At 44.5% G+C, this 17,625-nt stretch overlaps 1 protein-coding gene across 7 annotated transcripts in view; it reads right to left on the bottom strand.

Annotated features, from left to right (window-relative positions):
• Positions 1-17,625, bottom strand: part of LOC135460384 (splicing regulatory glutamine/lysine-rich protein 1-like) — an 87,608-nt gene that overhangs the window by 44,880 nt on the left and 25,103 nt on the right. For all 7 annotated transcript variants that reach the window (XM_064737197.1, XM_064737193.1, XM_064737196.1 and 4 more), the window contains 3 exons: positions 14,576-14,740; positions 13,418-13,596; positions 12,649-12,779 (listed from right to left, as the gene is read on the bottom strand). In XM_064737197.1, coding sequence (XP_064593267.1) covers positions 12,649-12,779; positions 13,418-13,596; positions 14,576-14,740 — 475 coding nt within the window. The remainder of the gene's footprint in view (positions 1-12,648; positions 12,780-13,417; positions 13,597-14,575; positions 14,741-17,625) is intronic.

Raw genomic sequence — 17,625 nt, 5'->3', positions numbered from 1 at the left:
GAAAGACAGCTGTCTGCTAAGGAAGGCAAAAGCCTCCCCTGAAATGGAAAATGTAAATCCCCTCCCTCCAAATTGCTTTAAATTTGAAATTATGGGGGACTCTCAGGCAAAGATATGGGAGCAGGAATAACAGTTCTTTATAAGGGAAGAATATAAAAATAAAATAAACAATGCAGTAAATCAAAACAACACTGACAGAGTCAGACTATAACCTGACACCCTGTGGGTCAGGGTGTTGGTAGCAGTCCAATTGGAAATGCGGCTGCAGTCCTCCTGGAGTAGCAGGTGGGGTTCTGTTAGAGCAGTGATCCTGTAGAAGGGTGTAGTCTTCCTCTGGGAATCCAGTGGAAAGGCTGTTCTGCTGTCCCAGTATCTCACATTATAGCCAGTTAGGAATGCTTGGCTCCTCCCTCTGGGCAGAGCATCTCACAATGGGATGCTGTAATTCTATTAGTCATGCAGTGACAGTCAGTGGCCCATTAACAGATGATATCTCCCTTGGAGGGAGAATGGGTTGTGGAAGAGATAAGGAAAACTGCCTAATTAACATAACTGCCACACCTCTAACAGATGGCAAATAGAATACACATTTGTGAGAGTCTGTCCGAATTTTCCCTCATCTGCCTCACGATCTTCCTTGGGAGACCACTGAAGAGAAGACCCGCCCCCCCCCGCCTCGCCCCGTCTAGAATATCTGACTCTGAAGGAGAAAAGTCACACGCCATGGGCCCTGAGACCTGAAAGCTCAGTGTTAAGTTATTGTTTTCATAGGAGTGTTTGCTGTATGCCAAGAAAGGGGCACCGTGCCCCATTTGCAACAATAGCAGCTTTGGAAGCTGTCCCACCTCTCGGCCTGGCTGGACTTCTTCTGAGTTCCAGGTGGTCTCCCACCAAAGACCCTCACCTGTTTCACAACCACCGTGACAGACAGACTGAGATGTAAGAAGCTTCTCCACCAAGGACTGAGACATGAAACTCCTAAAAGGCCCCTCTGCTCCTTCCAAGGAGTGGGACTGAAACCCCCAGCCTGGGGGAGGTGTGTGGGGGAGGCAAGCTGACCAAAGCGAGATGTTTGCCTGCAGGTTGTGACCACTGCAGCAAGAAAACAATGGCTCTCATTTACTGCTGAGAACATAGACTACCTGTTACATATGTTCCCTATTGTATCTGTTCCCCCCCCCCCCCAATTTTCAGTAATAAAGACCTCTGAGTTAGCTAGAGCCTTTGAGATCTCCCCAACGTAGCAGGCGGACCCTCGACTGGACTGGACCAAAGGATTTCGTCTCTGCGTTGGTAGCTATATCCCCTCTCTTTCTCTTTCTCTCTCTTCTCTCTCTTTCTCTCTCTTTTTTTTCTTTCTCTTAATCCCTCTATCACATTTTTGCTGTGTTTATTTCAATAAAACTGCATTTGTTTTGATTATCACTGCAAACCCCCTTGTACCGTGTTGGTTTTTGCACACTGAGAGCATTCCTACGAACCATCAGGTCATCTGTCCACTAGGACGGATCCTGACAACATTGCTTGGCAGTCTAGGGCAAAAAAAAAGAGGATTTCGACTGCAAGTTTAACAAGTTGAGAATTTTTTACATAGAGGTGTTGTAATCACTTTAAGTCAGCATAAATCAGCACTGAAGTGTCTGCTTAACCACTTGAGCCTCCGACACCTTCCTCCTTGACTTGGCATTTCCCTGTTAACAGGGATCAGGAAACCAATCGGAATGAAAAAAGTCTGATACAATATGTTAAGATTTATCCCAGATTCATTCTCTGATCCCATTTGCTTTGAGGGTCCATGTAGTCTTGAGACAGTATGAAAAAGAACATAGCACGGTGTAGTATATGGTAGAGATAATTCATGCTATATATGTATATAAAATATTGTAGAATCTAAGGTATGTCTGTGATCACCCTGGCTGGGAGCAGAGTCTCATGGTTATTCAATTAGTTCCCGGACAACGTTAAGATCATATCAAGTCTGTTAATGAATGAAAGAAACCTTCCTGGCCCATGACTGATAGTTTCCGTGGAATGTCTAAATCACTCACGGGACTTGCACCTGGGAAGATTGCATCTACCATACTCAAGAACCAGCGTCACTACTACATACGAATGCAGACTCCGCTGAGGTACTCAGACATTCGTCTGGACCCCTGGACCTACCTTTGTCTATTCCTGCACATGTGTGGATCCAGTTCTACATGTGAAGAGACACAAAGAAACGTTCAGTCATCCCTGCCTCCGGCAGAATAAACTGTATATAAGCTAGCTGCTTGAAGCATTCGGGGTGAACCACTGGGAAACGCTGTCACTTTGTCAGTCGGATCCTGGTTCACCCAGCGCCTGCACCCAGTGCTGACGCTGTCTTGGCTGTGGTGGTTGGTGGTTTTTTGAAATTCTATTTTTGTTAACGATCTAATAAATCTTTGTTAAATTTTTATTATAAAATTGGCTGCCGATTTGATCATTTATAACAATTTGGTGACTGGTCCTGCGTGATCTGAGACTGAGGTTCGGGAACCCCTTTTCCACTCCGGGGGCGCCTCGCTGAGTTCAGCAGCCCGAGAGGAATAGGTTCCCGAAAACCAATCAGATCCACAAAAGAGCCGCAACTGGAGTCACGGACCCTAATAGGATCCATGTGTGGCAACCGGAACCACAGCCAAGGGAGACAGAGGGCCCAATTCTCGGCAAAGCTCGGAAAAGCTCTAAAGAGATTTCCGAGACCCAAGGTTTTTTTTCACCCGTAAAATTCAACGTGCACGAAGAGACCCACGCAAGAAAAAGAACTGTAAGTATTGTGCGGTTGGGTGGAACGTGATTGGACGCGTGTGTGAGAAGTGACTTTGTCACGGAGCGAGAGTGGACCCCACGACTGCAGTTCCACTTTCCCACGAGGGACGTGGTCAGTCAAGGGGGAAGTGCAAAGTTTTTGTTCGAAACACACAAGACCCAGGACTCGGGGGGGAGTCTAGGGGGAAAACCAGTCACGGTCAGAATCAGGAGGGGAGAGACGAGCCTGGAAACTTCCAGGAATTCGTCCACCTTCTGAGACCGGAGGAAACAGGTAAGAAAACAGCCCAAAAGTCGGCAGAGCAGTTCACTGCTCGACTTGGCCAAGCTGACGGCTTTTTGCGAGCTGGAAAACTTGACATCGGAGAGAGAGAGGGGACTCGCAACGGACGTCCCGGCGAAACGAGAAAAGGTAAGAAAAATCGCAACATTCCTTGAGAAAATGGGTTTGGGAAAGAGCAGACACCAGAAGAAAGCTCAGGAAAAACCCTCCCAACTCTCTGGAAAAATCTTACCAGAAATCCCCAGAGATAGTTCCCTGGGGTGGATGCTGGATTACTGGGACCAAAACCTGTGGAGGGTGGGGAAGTCCAAGGAGAAAATTATTCATTTTTGTATGGAAAAATGGGGAGGGAGGGAGATTGGAAGATACCTGGTCTGGCTGATATTCGGCACATTTGAAACATAGACTTGTGAGTCTTTGTTTGACCACATGGCTGGTCGCAGCCCACGGGATCCTGAGGAAATCGAATACGCTGACATGTGGAGGCATGCTTGCTCGGGTCTGTACCCAATACGAGCTCTCTGGTGCGTGGCAAAAGTGGGGACGGAATGGGAACTGCTGGAAAATCTTCCACCCCCTTACTTTGTGGCCCCACAGCAGCCAGGTCCAGTGCAGGCACAAGCGGCGCAAGGAATGGCTCCCGAGGCAGGGGCTTCACAGGCACAGGCGACAGCACCGCTGCCGCCACTGGAGCAGGAGGCGGCATCCGCTTTCCCACATGGCCATGTGGCGGCGGCGCAGCCGCGTCCGCAGGCATCTCTGAAAATCGAGGAGAAAAAGGTAGAAATCTCTAGGGATGTCTCTCCCCGGACACGTCGAACAAGGTGGAGAATGAGGCGGGCAACAGTGGGGGACAGTGGGGACGAGGAGGAAAAACCTGGCATCTATCCTTTACGGAAGGTGCTGACAGCTCCGGGGGTGATTGGATACGTGCACACCCCGATTGACACCAGTGATGTGAGGGTGTTCAAAAAGGAAATGGGAAAATTAATGGACGATCCTTTGGGGGTGGCAGAGAGGTTGGATGAGTTTTTGGGAACTAGCATATACAACTATGAGGATCTCCAAGCAATACTGACGTCGTTGTTTAACAATGAGGAGAGGGACATGATCCGGTTAACCGCGATCAAGGATTGGGAAAAGTGGAACCCGAATGGGGGAGCTGGGGAGGAGCATTGGCCAAATCAGAAGCCGTCTTGGGAAGCCCAGATGGAAGAAGGGAGGAAAAAGATGATAAATTTAAGGAATATGGTTATTTCAGGTATCAGGGAGGCGATACCAAAAGGGCAGAACATGAGCAAGGTGCTCTGGGAATGTCAGGGGAGGGATGAGACCCCCACGGAGTGATTAGAAAGACTCTGAAAGGGTCTGAGGATGTACTCAGGAATGGACCCTGACTCCCCGGTGGGGATGGTATTGCTAAAAATGCAATTCGTAGCAAAATCCTGGGAGGATATCCAGAAAAAACTAGAGATAATGGACGGGTGGCAGGAGTTGGGATTGCAAGAACTGTTGCTGGAAGCCCAGAAAGTATACATGCGCCAGGACGAGGAAAAGCAAAAGATTCAAGCCAAGGTTCTCGTGGCAGCGGTAAGGGAACCTCAAAAGCAGGAACAGGGGAAGGACACGGCGAAAAAGGCGCCGGCAAAGAAACCAAGTCAGTCTCGAGGAGGGGCTCAGGCTAACAGAAGTGGGATTTTTGAGTGTTTTTACTGCAAACAGAAGGGGCACATAAAACGGAATTGTCCCAACAGAGCCAAGGATCAGGCAATTTTCCAGGAAGATTAGGGATATCAGGGGCTTTTCAGCTTGGGGTCCGGAACATCTAGGGAGCCCTTGATAAAACTAAGAGTGGGACTCTATAAAGAAGAGATGTGGTTTATGGTGGACTCAGGGGCGGAATGGACAACGGTGTTGTAGTTACCAAAGTGGTGCACTCTGAGTGATGACTCCAGGATGGTAACTGGGGCAAAGGGAGATCCCTTTGAGGTTCCAATCATAAAAAATGTAGAAATAAATATGGGAAACAGAAAACACAGTGGTAATATATTATTGGCAAAAGGAGCAGACTTCAGCTTGCTGGGGCGAGACATGATGGTTGCTCTGGGAGTGGGGTTAGCTGTGGAAAAAGCACGACTCAAAGTGAGGCTTTATAGCCTCACTGCTCCAGACAAAGAAAAGAAAGACCCGAGGGTGTGGTATGTTCCAGGGGAAGCTGGGAGACTGGATATAGAACCAATTCGGGTTGAAATTGAAAGACCAGAAGACCCCATACAGGTCAAACAATATCCCTCTCCATGGAAGGGAGGAGGGATTTGAAACCAGTGATTGATGAATTAATAAAAAAGGCACAGCAGAGCCTTGTATGTCAAGGCACAACACCCCAATTCTGGTGATGAGGAAAACCGATGGCAGCTTTAGACTGGTGCAGGATTTATGGGCTGTGAATCAGAGGACTAAGACCCTGTTCCCCAGTTTCAAGCCCTTACACATTGTTGAATAGTCTCTCTCCTGAGGACACTTGGTACAGTGTAACTGACTTAAAGGACGCTTTCTGGGCCTGCCCTCTCGCCAAGGACAGTCGTGATTATTTTGTGTTTCAGTGGGAAGACCCGGAGACGAATAGAAAGCAGCAACTCAGGTGGACTTCATTGCCTCAGGGCTTCGTGGACTCCCCAAACTTATTTGGACAGGCACTTGAACAGGTTTTAAGTCATTTTGTACCAACCCAATGCACAAAGCTTCTTCAGTATGTAGATGATTTGTTGGTCGCAGGTCAGGGGGAGGGGGAGGTAAGGGCAAGCACAATTGAGCTTTTGAACTTTTTGGGGAAAAGGGGGTTGAAGGTTTCAAAGACAAAGTTGCAGTTTACAGAGCCTGAGGTCAGGTACTTGCGACATTGACTAACCAAGGGCAAAAAGAAACTGGACCCAGAAAGGGTGGCAGGGATTATTGCCTTGCCATCCCTGCAGACAAAAAGGGAGGTCCGGCAGCTTTTGGGGTTGTTGGGATACTGTTGGCAGTGGATTGAAAGTTACAGTGAAAAGGTGAAATTTCTCTATGAGAAACTCACCACAGAACGGATCAAATGGACACAAAAAGATACCCGGTCAGCAGGGGCTGGCCCACGTGCTTGCAAGCGATTGTGGCTGTGGCTTTGCTAGAAGGAAGCGAAAAAGGTGACCTTCGGGGCACCACTGGTAGTGTTTGCACCGCACAACGTGGGGGTATACTACAGCAAAAAGCGGACAAATGGCTCACTGATGCAAGGTTGCTAAAATACGAAGCCATTTTGATTCATTCACAGGACTTGGAGTTGCGGACAACGACTGCACAGAATCCGATGCAGTTCTTGTTTGGGGAAGCTGCAGAAAAGTTGGTTCACGACTGCGTGGAGGTGGTCAAACTGCAGACCAAGATCAGGGGGGATTTGGAGGAAGAAGAATTGGACGAGGGGGAGAAGTAGTTTGTGGATGGTTCAAGCAGGGTGATAGAAGGGAAAAGAAAATTGGGATAGGCAGCTGTGGATGGGAAAACGAGAAAGGTGATAGAAGCAGGACCCCTGAATGTGAGCTGGTCTGCACAGGCATGCGAACTTTATGCCGTTTTGAGGGCATTGAAGGGACTGAAAGGGAAAAAGGGAATGATTTTAACAGATTCAAGGTATGCCTTTGGGGTGGTTCACACGTTTGGGAAGATTTGGGAAGAAAGGGGGCTGATCAGCACGAGAGGAAAGGGACTGATGCACGGGGAATTAATCTGGCAAATCTTAGAAGCTCTAAGGGGGCCGGAGGAAATTGCAGTGGTTCATGTGAAGGGACATCAGACAGGGATTCCGTTCCGGACCAGGGGGAACAATTTGGCAGACCAGGAGGCCAAAACTGTGGCGTTGATGGTGGTAAGTACCCCAGAAATCAAAGGGGAAGAGACCCCGGACAACTCCCCTCAGCTGTCCCAAAAGGAGATGGAATGCTATGAAAAGATCAGAGCAAATTTGAAGGAAGTGAAAGTTACCTGATGGGAGGGAATTAGTTTCCAGAGGTTTTACCAGAAGGATTTTGCAGGGATTGCACCAGAAAACGCACTGGGGGGCACAAGCCCTGGCAGAGCAATTCCTAAAATTTTTCGGGTGCAAGGGATTTTATGAATTGGTGAGAAAAGAGGTACAAGGGTGTTTGATTTGTCAAAAAGTAAACAAATCAAGGGCCAGAAAGGCTGCCCTGGGGAGTCGCCCCATTGCGTACCGACCATTTGAAAGAATTCAGGTTGATTTCATGGAATTGCCAGTGGTGGGAAGGTTCAAATTTGTATTGGTAATTGTAGATAAATTGACCTATTGGGTAGAAGCCTTCCCCAGCTCACGGGCAACGGCCCAGACTGTGGCCAGAAAATTGTTAGAGGAAATTGTACCCCGATATGGGGTGGTGAATGGCATTGATTCAGATCAAGGAACACATTTCACATCAAAGGTTATTATGCAGATGGCTGGTGCACTGGGCATCTGATGGGAGTACCACACCCCGTGGGACCCCCAGAGTTCAGGACAAGTGAAAAGAATGAATCAGATTTTAAAGGCACAGTTATCTAAATTAATTTTGGAAACAAAAATGTCCTGGCTGAAGTGTCTGCCTTTGGCACTGCTTAACATCCAAACCATGCCTCACTCAGAGAGGGGGCTTTCACCATTCGAAATGCTATATGGAATGCCATATAAACAAGGAATGTCGGTGGGACACCCCAGGTTTGAGAATGGTCAGATTCAACCATACCTGGTTGCAATCAACAGGAATTTACAGGAACTCTGAAAGCAGGAAATAGTGACACAGACTGCTCCTCTGGGGATCGCTATTCACAAAATCCAACCAGGGAACAAGGTGTTTGTTAAAGTGTGGAAAGAGATGCTGCTCTCTCCTCACTGGGAAGGTCCTTTTCTTGTACTCCTGACAACAGACACGGCCATTCAGATGGCGGAGAAAGGCTGGACGCACATGTCTAGAGTGAAAAAGGTCGAACAGCAGGAGGAAGAACCCGAGTGGAAATTACTTCTTCCCCCGGCGACTTGAAGATCAGACTCCAGCGTCCTCGTAAATGACCAAAAGCGAGCGGATAAATTGTATACTGTCAGATGGTGTATGCTATCTGTTTGTACACTTTAAGTGTGAATATTGTCAAGCGGTTTTTGACATTCATTGTAGAAGGGGACAGAGCCCGAAAGGACTGTGTACTCAGTGTTTAGAGGAGGAGCTTGAATTGACTGACCGTATCCTGACCTTAGCCACCAATTTGGGGATCATTGAATTAGACTCTGAGGAGTGGTTTCGCATTTTTCAAAACTGGGTGCGTGGGAAGCTTAGATCTCAGGCAGAAATCTTGGATGTGGAGTGCTGGAAATACATCAGGGTCCCGTGCAGTTCCGATGCAATCAGAGTGTCGCGGTGGGGCGCCTTTAGGAGGAGGTATGCGGCTAGGTCCGAGGGCGTCTTCCCCGAAGAGTTCTGCTGTCGCGAAGATGGTCTTCCTTGCCGCTGGTGGCACCCCAGGGGGCAGAGGCAAAGGCAGAGGATCACGCCTAGTGGGAATCCTGATTGGCCTGAGTCTAGTCGTGTGCGGGACGCAGAGTCTGGGCACTGAGGTCCCGAGGAAAAGCGGAAGTTGCAGCTCTGCGGACAAGTGCGAAACGTGCACCAGGTGGTCCCGATCGCAAGGGACGGGGGACACTCAGCATACCAAGCCCCAAATGAATGTCTCAGGAGAACTGGCAGGTACTGTTGGAAAAATGGCACTTGGGTTAAATTATGTGAATTGGAAATTGGGACTTGGTGTATCAATCCCAAGGCAGGGCTAGGGCACAGGCAGTCAAGTGATCACAAGCATCAAATGAGAAAACAAAGTGTGGAACCAATGTCAATCCCCATTTGTAATCAATGTAACCGAACCATGTGGGGCAGAGGGAAGACAGAATCTATCTTTATTGCATACTACCAGGTGAATCCGTTGTGATATGACAACATAAGGCTGGGAATATGCACGATGAATGGGAAAATGTACTGGATGGCGAGGAATACGAAATTTGACAGTAAATTTACCCTGAACAAGGACCCACTCATATTGGACCTGGCACCGGCTAATGATGACAGGGTGTGCCTTCAATATGATAGGGTTGTTTGCTTTGCGAAAAATAAAAACAATGAGGATCCTGAGGGAAGAATGAAGGAGATAACTCAGGAACTGAAATGGAGGGAGTCAGAATTGAGGAAACAAAGAGTTGAACAAGAATGATTGAAAACATTGGGTGAGCAGTATGAAATGCTGGAGAGACAATACTCTGAGAATTACCTTCCCCAGATAGAAACTTGTTCATTGATTTGATGCAAGAAATCGCAACGGAATTGGGTTTGTGGAATTGCTGAATTTGTGGGGGGCTGAAATCTGCAGAGAAATGGCCTTAGAAAGGGGAAGGTTTGGCTCCGGAACAGCTCTTAAAGTGGGACAATCCGAGGGTCTCAAAATTGGCACAGAGACCTGAGGGGTGGATTTTGGATCAAAGGGTAATTGGCACAATCTGTGTCAGTCGGGAAGGAAGAGAGTACACCGAGATGGTGGGTTCACTCCATGTACATCTACCCTGACGGTGAACTCAGACACGAAGAGCAGGGTCTGGCACCCAGCCCCTCCCTTGGGGTACTGGAGCCGGAAGAACGAAACAAATTGTGAATGGGACAAAAGAATAGGATTGTGCTGGGTCAAAAATCCAGGAGCCAACCCTTTCCAATGCTTGGAAGGTATGAGGGAATACTGGGGAGACCCAGGGAGAATAAACTTCAAATGGAAAGCCCCTGATGGAATTTACTGGATATGTGGGAAAAAGGCATACAGTGAGTTACCCTCCAGGGGGAAGGGATCATGCACTTTACGCATGATCCGACCAGTTTTCTTTACTCTCCCGAGGACAAAAAGTAATCTGCTGGGGGCTCAGTTATACGAGACCCTGAGGAGGGAGAGGAGTCTGAAAAAGATAATACCAGTGATAAGCGATAAACAAGCCTGGGGGGAGGAAGAGTGGCCAGCGGCATAAATAATTGATTATTATGGGCTGGCCATGTGGGCCCAGGATGGAAGCTATGGGTATAGGACTCCGATTTATCTACTGAACAGATTGATTAGGCTGCAAGCGGTTATGGAAATTGTTTCAAATCACACCTCTGAAGCCCTGGATTTACTGAGCCGGCAGCACACTCAGGTATGGGCCTTTGTGTACCAGAATCGAATAGCTCTAGACTATTTGCTGGCCAAGGAAGGGGGAGTGTGTGGAAAATTCAATGAGTCAGAATGTTGTATCGAGATCGATCGAAGATTATGGGGAAACCATAAGAGGTTTGGCAGCCAAAATCGAAAAGGTGGCCCATGTCCCTGTCCAAAAATGGAATTCAATTTTACAGTCTTCCTGGTGGGACAAATTATTTGATGGGGGATGGTGGAACAAAGTAATGTTTCTTGTGCTCTGTTCAGTAGCTGGAATCCTATTCCTCCCTTGTTTGATCCCATGTTTTATCAGACTGATCCACTCTGTGGTCCAGGGAATGCAAATTGCTATAGTTCCCGTGGACTTGGAAGGAGCTTCCGGAGGCAACGCATCTAAGATCATGCGGTTGGGAGAAAGAAAGTATGCCAGCAATGCTGCAGAGGCATTGGCAAAATTCGAAACTCAGACAACTGTGAAAATGAATAATGTGGTGTATCAGGGCATCCCACCAGGGGAGTACCGAATAGTGTAAAGGAGTACTCTGTGGGGAATCCTTACCGGTGATGGGTAGATATAGGTAATTAAAAATTTAATAATTGTGAGCATTAATTAATTTCGTGAAATAAATGGGGAGGGATTGTAGTATATGGTGGAGATAATTCATGCTATATATAAAATATTGTAGAATCTAAGGTATGTCTGTGATCACCCTGGCTGGGAGCAGAGTCTCATGGTTATTCAATTAGTTCCCGGACAACGTTAAGATAATATCAAGTCTGTTAATGAATGAAAGAAACCTTCCTGGCCCATGACTGATAATTTCCATGGAATGTCTAAATCACTCACGGGACTTGCACCTGGGAAGATTACATCTACCGTACTCAAGAACCGGCGTCACTCTACTACATATGAATGCAGACTCCGCTGAGGTACTCAGACATTCGTCTGGACCCCTGGACCTACCTTTGTCTATTCCTGCACATGTGTGGATCCAGTTCTACATGTGAAGAGACACAAAGAAACGTTCGGTCATCCCTGCCTCCAGCAGAATAAACTGTATATAAGCTAGCTGCTTGAAGCATTCGGGGTAAACCACTGGGAAACACTGTCACTTTGTCAGTCCGATCCTGGTTCACCCAGCGCCTGCACCCAGGGCTGACACTGTCTTGGCTGTGGTGGTTGGTGGTTTTTTGAAATTCTATTTTTGTTAACGATCTAATAAATCTTTGTTAAATTTTTATTATAAAATTGGCTGCTGATTTGATCATTTATAACAACCGTGATAAAATTAACCCATCAAAGAAAAGCATAATATTACTGCTTTCAGCAGCACACTAGCTCACTCTGATCATGAAACTATGGTATTAATGGGTGCTAAAAGAGAAAACAAAATATAAAGCATTTTTAAAGTTTGTAAGTACTTTGAACTTTAAAAGCATCAACATTAATTAATAATTTAGCAACATTAAATATGAATTTAGTATTGACTTTGCATTTTTGAAAACATTCAGTGAGCATGTATCTGAAAATAAGACATGATGAAATAAAGTCATCTTCATTCCACTGCTTTGTTGCATGAAAACAATTTTGATTGTTTTTTTTTGTTTTCCAACATACATCTTGCTCACCTTTTGTTGCGGTGTGTTGCAATTTCCTGTTTTAAACTTCCCAGTCCCTTCCCAGGTGTGGCAATACCTCTCTTCCCCTTCCCCCTCGCCCCCTTGCTGAGTGACTTCTGTCAATGAGGCTTAACATTCCAGCAAGGCCTCGTGTGGTAGGTCAAGTTCAAAGGATGCTCTTCAGGCCTGGGGGTCATTGGCCTGTCTGGGTGTCATCGTCCCCTGAGACCCTGCTCCTCCCACCTGGTTGGTGGCTCACCTGTCCCTTCCCTCCCCCCGGAGCTTAAGAAGTCACTCAGGCCATGCGGTCGGGATTCTGTTGGAGCTGTTACCTAAGATTCACACGTCTGTGACCATGGAATAAACTCTGGATATTAACCCTCCAGCAGAATCCATCTCCTTTTCCTCTTCACCTTAGCCTGAAGCCTTCCCACCTGAGGTAAACTGAGTTTCTACAAGCCTGGACTTGTTTCAGTGCCCAGCTGCGACATCCAGCCAGCCAAAAGTGTCTCTGAGGTGAAATACCACAGTTGCCGCCTTTGGCCAAGCAGCAAGGGTCAGACCAGCCCAGGCACAACCTACCTGGTAATATTGGGATCATATTCCAATAACCTTTGAGTACCCTTTTCCTGTGTTTGAAAAGCTCTTAAAAGCATGTGTCAAGGTATACACAGAACACGTCTTTTAGGTAATGAACATAATATACCTACCCGGCTCAATAGCAGCAGATATGAACGATTGGGCTTCCCTTACTCTCTTCATCACTTCTTTCAGTTCCTTGGCAGCAGCTTGAGGTGTCATTTCAGGAGGCTTCACTATTGCATTATTGGAGTGATTTATTCTAAATTAAAAAGACAAAAATAAAACCTTTAACTTCCAAACTTTTGAAAAGGAAAAATGAAAAAAAATGAAAGCACCTCAACTTCCATGTATGACTAAAAACCACAAAGTTCAGCAAAACTACAATTTTATCCTCTAACACTCATCTTTTCTAAGTATATGAAATGCCTGGTTTTTATTGCTTTCAAATCTTATGACTTTTAAATAATTTTGGCACAATATTTCTGTGTTAAATTTTTTTCTAGTACAAGTCTATAAATCTATTTCAGATCAAATTCCTACATTAATACCTACTAATTACATACACATCATATATAAAGCTCAATTAGTACAAAGGACTTTACAGATTCTCTCACTGTTATGGCTTTCACCAATTCAAGATTGGATGTAGAAATATCTTATTCAATGACAACCATATTCTTCTTGGAAAAAAAGTTATGTCCAACCTTGAAATTTGAGTTTATAAAGCACTCCAGTTTACTAACAATAGGTCTTTACATTGATACTATACTAATATTATAAATAATATAATAATAATAAATAAATATTAATCACAGCAGTTTCCTGCATGAGTCATAAATGTATAAGGATACTAAGACATCTCTCATTCAATATTCATATAGATAATTAGTTTCTTACTTCAGTGGCCTGTCTCCAAACATAACTCCATTAAAGGCAAGAGCTCGAGGTACAGAATTTTGGTCTGCAAATTCCACAAAAGCAAATCGTGTTGGTTGTGTCTCATCACCTGCCATTCGCACAAATTTGACTTCTCCAACTTGCTTAAAAAATTCAAGCAGCTGATCTGCTGTTGTAGTCTAGAAAAAGTCAAAGATCTCAGCTGAAGTAAAATATATAATGAAAACCACTTATTCAACATATCAGATAATCTAACAGCTACAGATTTTGGAAAGACATATCATCATTACACAGGTGACATGAATTTGGTGATGTTACACTTGAAGAGAGAAAGGTTTTGTTTTTCTTCCATTAATTTAAAAAATATATTACAATTTAAAATAGTGCAACCATGAGCCCTGAAGTCCTACATCTAGGTTAAAAAAGCACTTGTACAGGATTTTGTAGTTTTCAGACAACTTATTTGAAATAACTGATGATACACCTATGTCCAAGATATTGATGGTGAATTTTGATCAACTAAAAAAAAAATCCAAGCAGTATTACAAGACTTCACTTTTATCTGTTTTTCTACTAGTTCCAAGCTTGTTTTATTTTATTGCAATCAATAGTAGTTTTATACTTTAGTAGCTACTTTGGCAGTCAAAAAACAAAAAATCAAATACTTATATTTCCATCAGTCAAAATCAAATTGTTTTTCAATCAGTTGCTGAAAAACAAATTTCTGACAGACTCAACTTTCCTGTCAGAGTAACTCAAATATATTTATGCTAATTTTTCAACTTCTACTGGGACAAATAATTTCTTCTTACTGTACTTAAGCAACTGCAGAGTGTTGTGGGGGACAGCTACCATTCTCTCACAAATTCTGAGGCATTGCTCCGCTAATATAGTCAAGCTGGACATTTGATTAACACCCACAATCATAAATGTTTCTTGAATTCAGTTAGAGTGTGATTTCTTTGTTTTCCTGCTAGAATGAATTCCAACAGTCTGGTCTAATCTGATTGGCAAAAGAGAATTCAAGAATTTGAAATATCTCTAGTAAACTTCTATTGGCATCAACTAATGAAAACTCTTAAAATGTAAGATTGTAATTCATAAATTAACAATTCTGTATCTTCCATTATTATTACCAACAAAACCAAAAAAAGCTACCTGTGAATTCAAGTTTCCAACATAGACTGTTCTTCTAATTTCTTCAATCTTTGATGGGTCCACATTCCCTATAATTGGTGGCTGTGGTATTTCTCCCAGTGTTGTAATGTTAGGGTCCAATGCTGCTGCTGGTATAGTCCCCAAAGTGCCAAGTGAAACACCAAGCTGGAAAATATAAAAATAGGATATGCTTTGCAACCAAGCACAGGAAGGAGACACTTCACCTTTTATTACCTTCCTTCCTTGTGCATTTCTGTAAAAATAAACCTAATTAATATAGGTATAACTTTAAACCGTAAGGTCCCAGAATTGAGAATTGAAATTTCTCTTGGGGAATGTTATAAAAAAGTCACTTTATTACTAAATTGGTCTGCTGAGTTCCTGGTTTGAATTTTTTCTCCATCCAAAAATCAACTTCCTTTCCAGCAAAGTTTCTAACCACCAGTAGTTTTTTATGTAACAAAACTTCTCTCTTTATTTGAAATAATCCTTTTATTATTAAACAGAGGGTTATTGTACTGGGTGTGGCTAAACTGGAGTTCATGTTCCTATAGCAGTCCTCCGAGTGTTGTGCTTTGCATTGGTAGCTAGAAAGGTGTTGATAACATACCAGTGTTTTGGCTACTGCTGAGCAGCACTGGCAGAGCATCAACGCTGTCTCTCAACATTCCCCCCATTAAGGGGCTAGGAGTGGGCAAGATCTTGTGAGAGGACACAACCAGGCTAGTTGACCCAAATTAACCAAAAGGATATTCCATACCATATGATGTCAGGTCAGATATAAAGCTAAGAAAAGGAGGAAGGGGATGCATTCAATATTTACATTGTTTGCCTTCCAGAGCAACCACTACACATGCTGGAGCCCTGCTTTCTGGGAAGCAGCTGAACATCGCTCACTGATGGGAAGTAGAGAATAAACATTTTTTTTCTCTTTGCTTATGCACATGCAAACTTTCACTTTTGCTTTAATAAACTGCCTTATCTCAACCTATGAGTTCTTATTTTTTCTCCCCTGTCCAGCTGGGAAGGGTAGAGCAGCTTGGTGGGCACCTGGTGCCCAGCCAAGGTCAACCCATTTAAGTTATACAGCTTGACTTCCTCTTTGATATTCTAAAATTCACAGATAATTTATTAAATATGTATATTAAAAACAAAGTGAATTTACCTTAGATGGTGTCATGGTTTTGCAAAACCACTACAGATGGTTAGTTTAGAAACAAATGTCTCTAAACACCATTATTACACCAGTCCTGTTTAGCATATCAATCTTCATCAATGCTCTGGATGAGGGGATCAAGTGCATCCTTAGCAAATTTGACGACACCAAGATGGGTGAGAGTGTTGATCTGCTGGAGGGTACGAATGTACTACAGAGGGATATGGATACGCTGGATTGATGGCCGAAGGCCAACTGTATGAGATTCATCAAGGCGAAGTGCTGAGTACTGCACTTGGGTCACAACAACCGCATGAAACACTACTGCCTTGAGGAAGGGTGGCTGGAAAGCTGCCTGGCAAAAAAGGACCTGGGGATGTTGGTCAACAGCTGGCTGAACATGAGCCAGTCCATGCCCAGGTGGCCAAGAAAGCCACTGGCATCCTGGCTTGTATCAGCAATAGTGTGACCAGCAGGACTAGGAAGTGCTTCTTCCCCTGTACTCGGCACTGGTGAGGCCACATCTCTAATACTGCGTTCAGGTTCGGGACCCTCATGACAAGATGCTGGAGTACATCCAAAGAAGAGCAACAGACTTGGTGAAGGGGCTGGAGCACAAGTCTTTATGAGGAGCTGCTGAGGGAACTGGGTTTATTAAGCCTGGAGAAAGGAGACTCAGGGGAGCCCTCATCACTGTCTACAACTACTTGAAGGGAGGTTGTAGTGAAGTGGGTGTCAGTCACTTCTCTCAAGTAACAAGTGATAGGATGAGAGGAAATAGCCTCAAGTTGTACCAGGGGAGGTTTAGATTGGATATTACAAAACATTTCTTCACCAAATGCTTGTCAAGCAATGGAACAGGCTGCCCAGGGAAGCAGTTGAGTCACCATCTGTGGAGATATTTAAAAGATGTGTAAACATGGCACTTGGGAACATGGTTTAGTGGTGGACTTGGCAGTGTTAAGATTACAGTTGAACTTGATGATCTTAGAGGTCTTTTCTAACCTAAATTATTCCATGATTATTTAGGGATCATTGCCAACAATTATGCAGTGGAAACTTGAGTAGGCACAGTTTTAAATGAAATACCTAAAATATTTCTTCACATATTTTGAGACAAAAAAGCACCAGCATTCTTGTGAACTAAAAATTCTTTTCAAAGTCATCCAATGTCTCTCATACAATGACAGTTATGAACCATAAACAGAAGTAGCCTAAACCTCTAACTGGCAACATTGGATACACTGTTTCATTATATAAGTTGCACACTTGAAAACAGCTCTTGGACCAGGAAGGAAGGAAGGAAGGAAGGAAGGAAGGAAGGGAGGAAGGGAGGAAGGGAGGAAGGGAGGGAGGGATTTCTTTTAGGATGCTGATCAGTATCAGCTAAGAATATGAGAGTGAGAATAATGTTTCTGGTCATGGAGACAGATGAGGAATCATTTAAGTACAATGTCTTGATTTAGGACAATCTAAAAGGCGGACACTTCAAAATGAGTTACCTCCTCTTAAGTATTTTAGCCAATCCCTTTCCACCAATAAGAAAAGAATATGTGTAGATACAAGTGAAAAAATAACATTTACTAAAAAAAAAACAAAATAGCAACAGGCAGAAAATAACAGTAATAGTCACTAGTTACAAACTTGCTGAAATCTCACAGATTGCCCAGGAACAAAGAGAAACTCAAAATGGAGGAGTAACACCACCCCCATCCCCCTCCCAAGATGATGCCCTCTGCAAATGACCGCATGTGGAGAGACAAAGATGGCAGTAGCTCATCCCCTCTATGTCTCCACCAGTAGTGGCAGCTGCATTGGCAAAAAGCAGATTGCACACTCCCGTGACTGGAGTTCGGTCAATATCTAGAACTTGTGGAGGGACTTTGCTGCTTTC

Source organism: Zonotrichia leucophrys, unplaced genomic scaffold (assembly GCF_028769735.1).
Source record: "Zonotrichia leucophrys gambelii isolate GWCS_2022_RI unplaced genomic scaffold, RI_Zleu_2.0 Scaffold_36_1286893, whole genome shotgun sequence".
Taxonomy (NCBI): domain Eukaryota; kingdom Metazoa; phylum Chordata; class Aves; order Passeriformes; family Passerellidae; genus Zonotrichia; species Zonotrichia leucophrys.
Note: the sequence above shows the minus strand (reverse complement) of the source record. Positions and strands in the feature narration are given on the sequence as shown.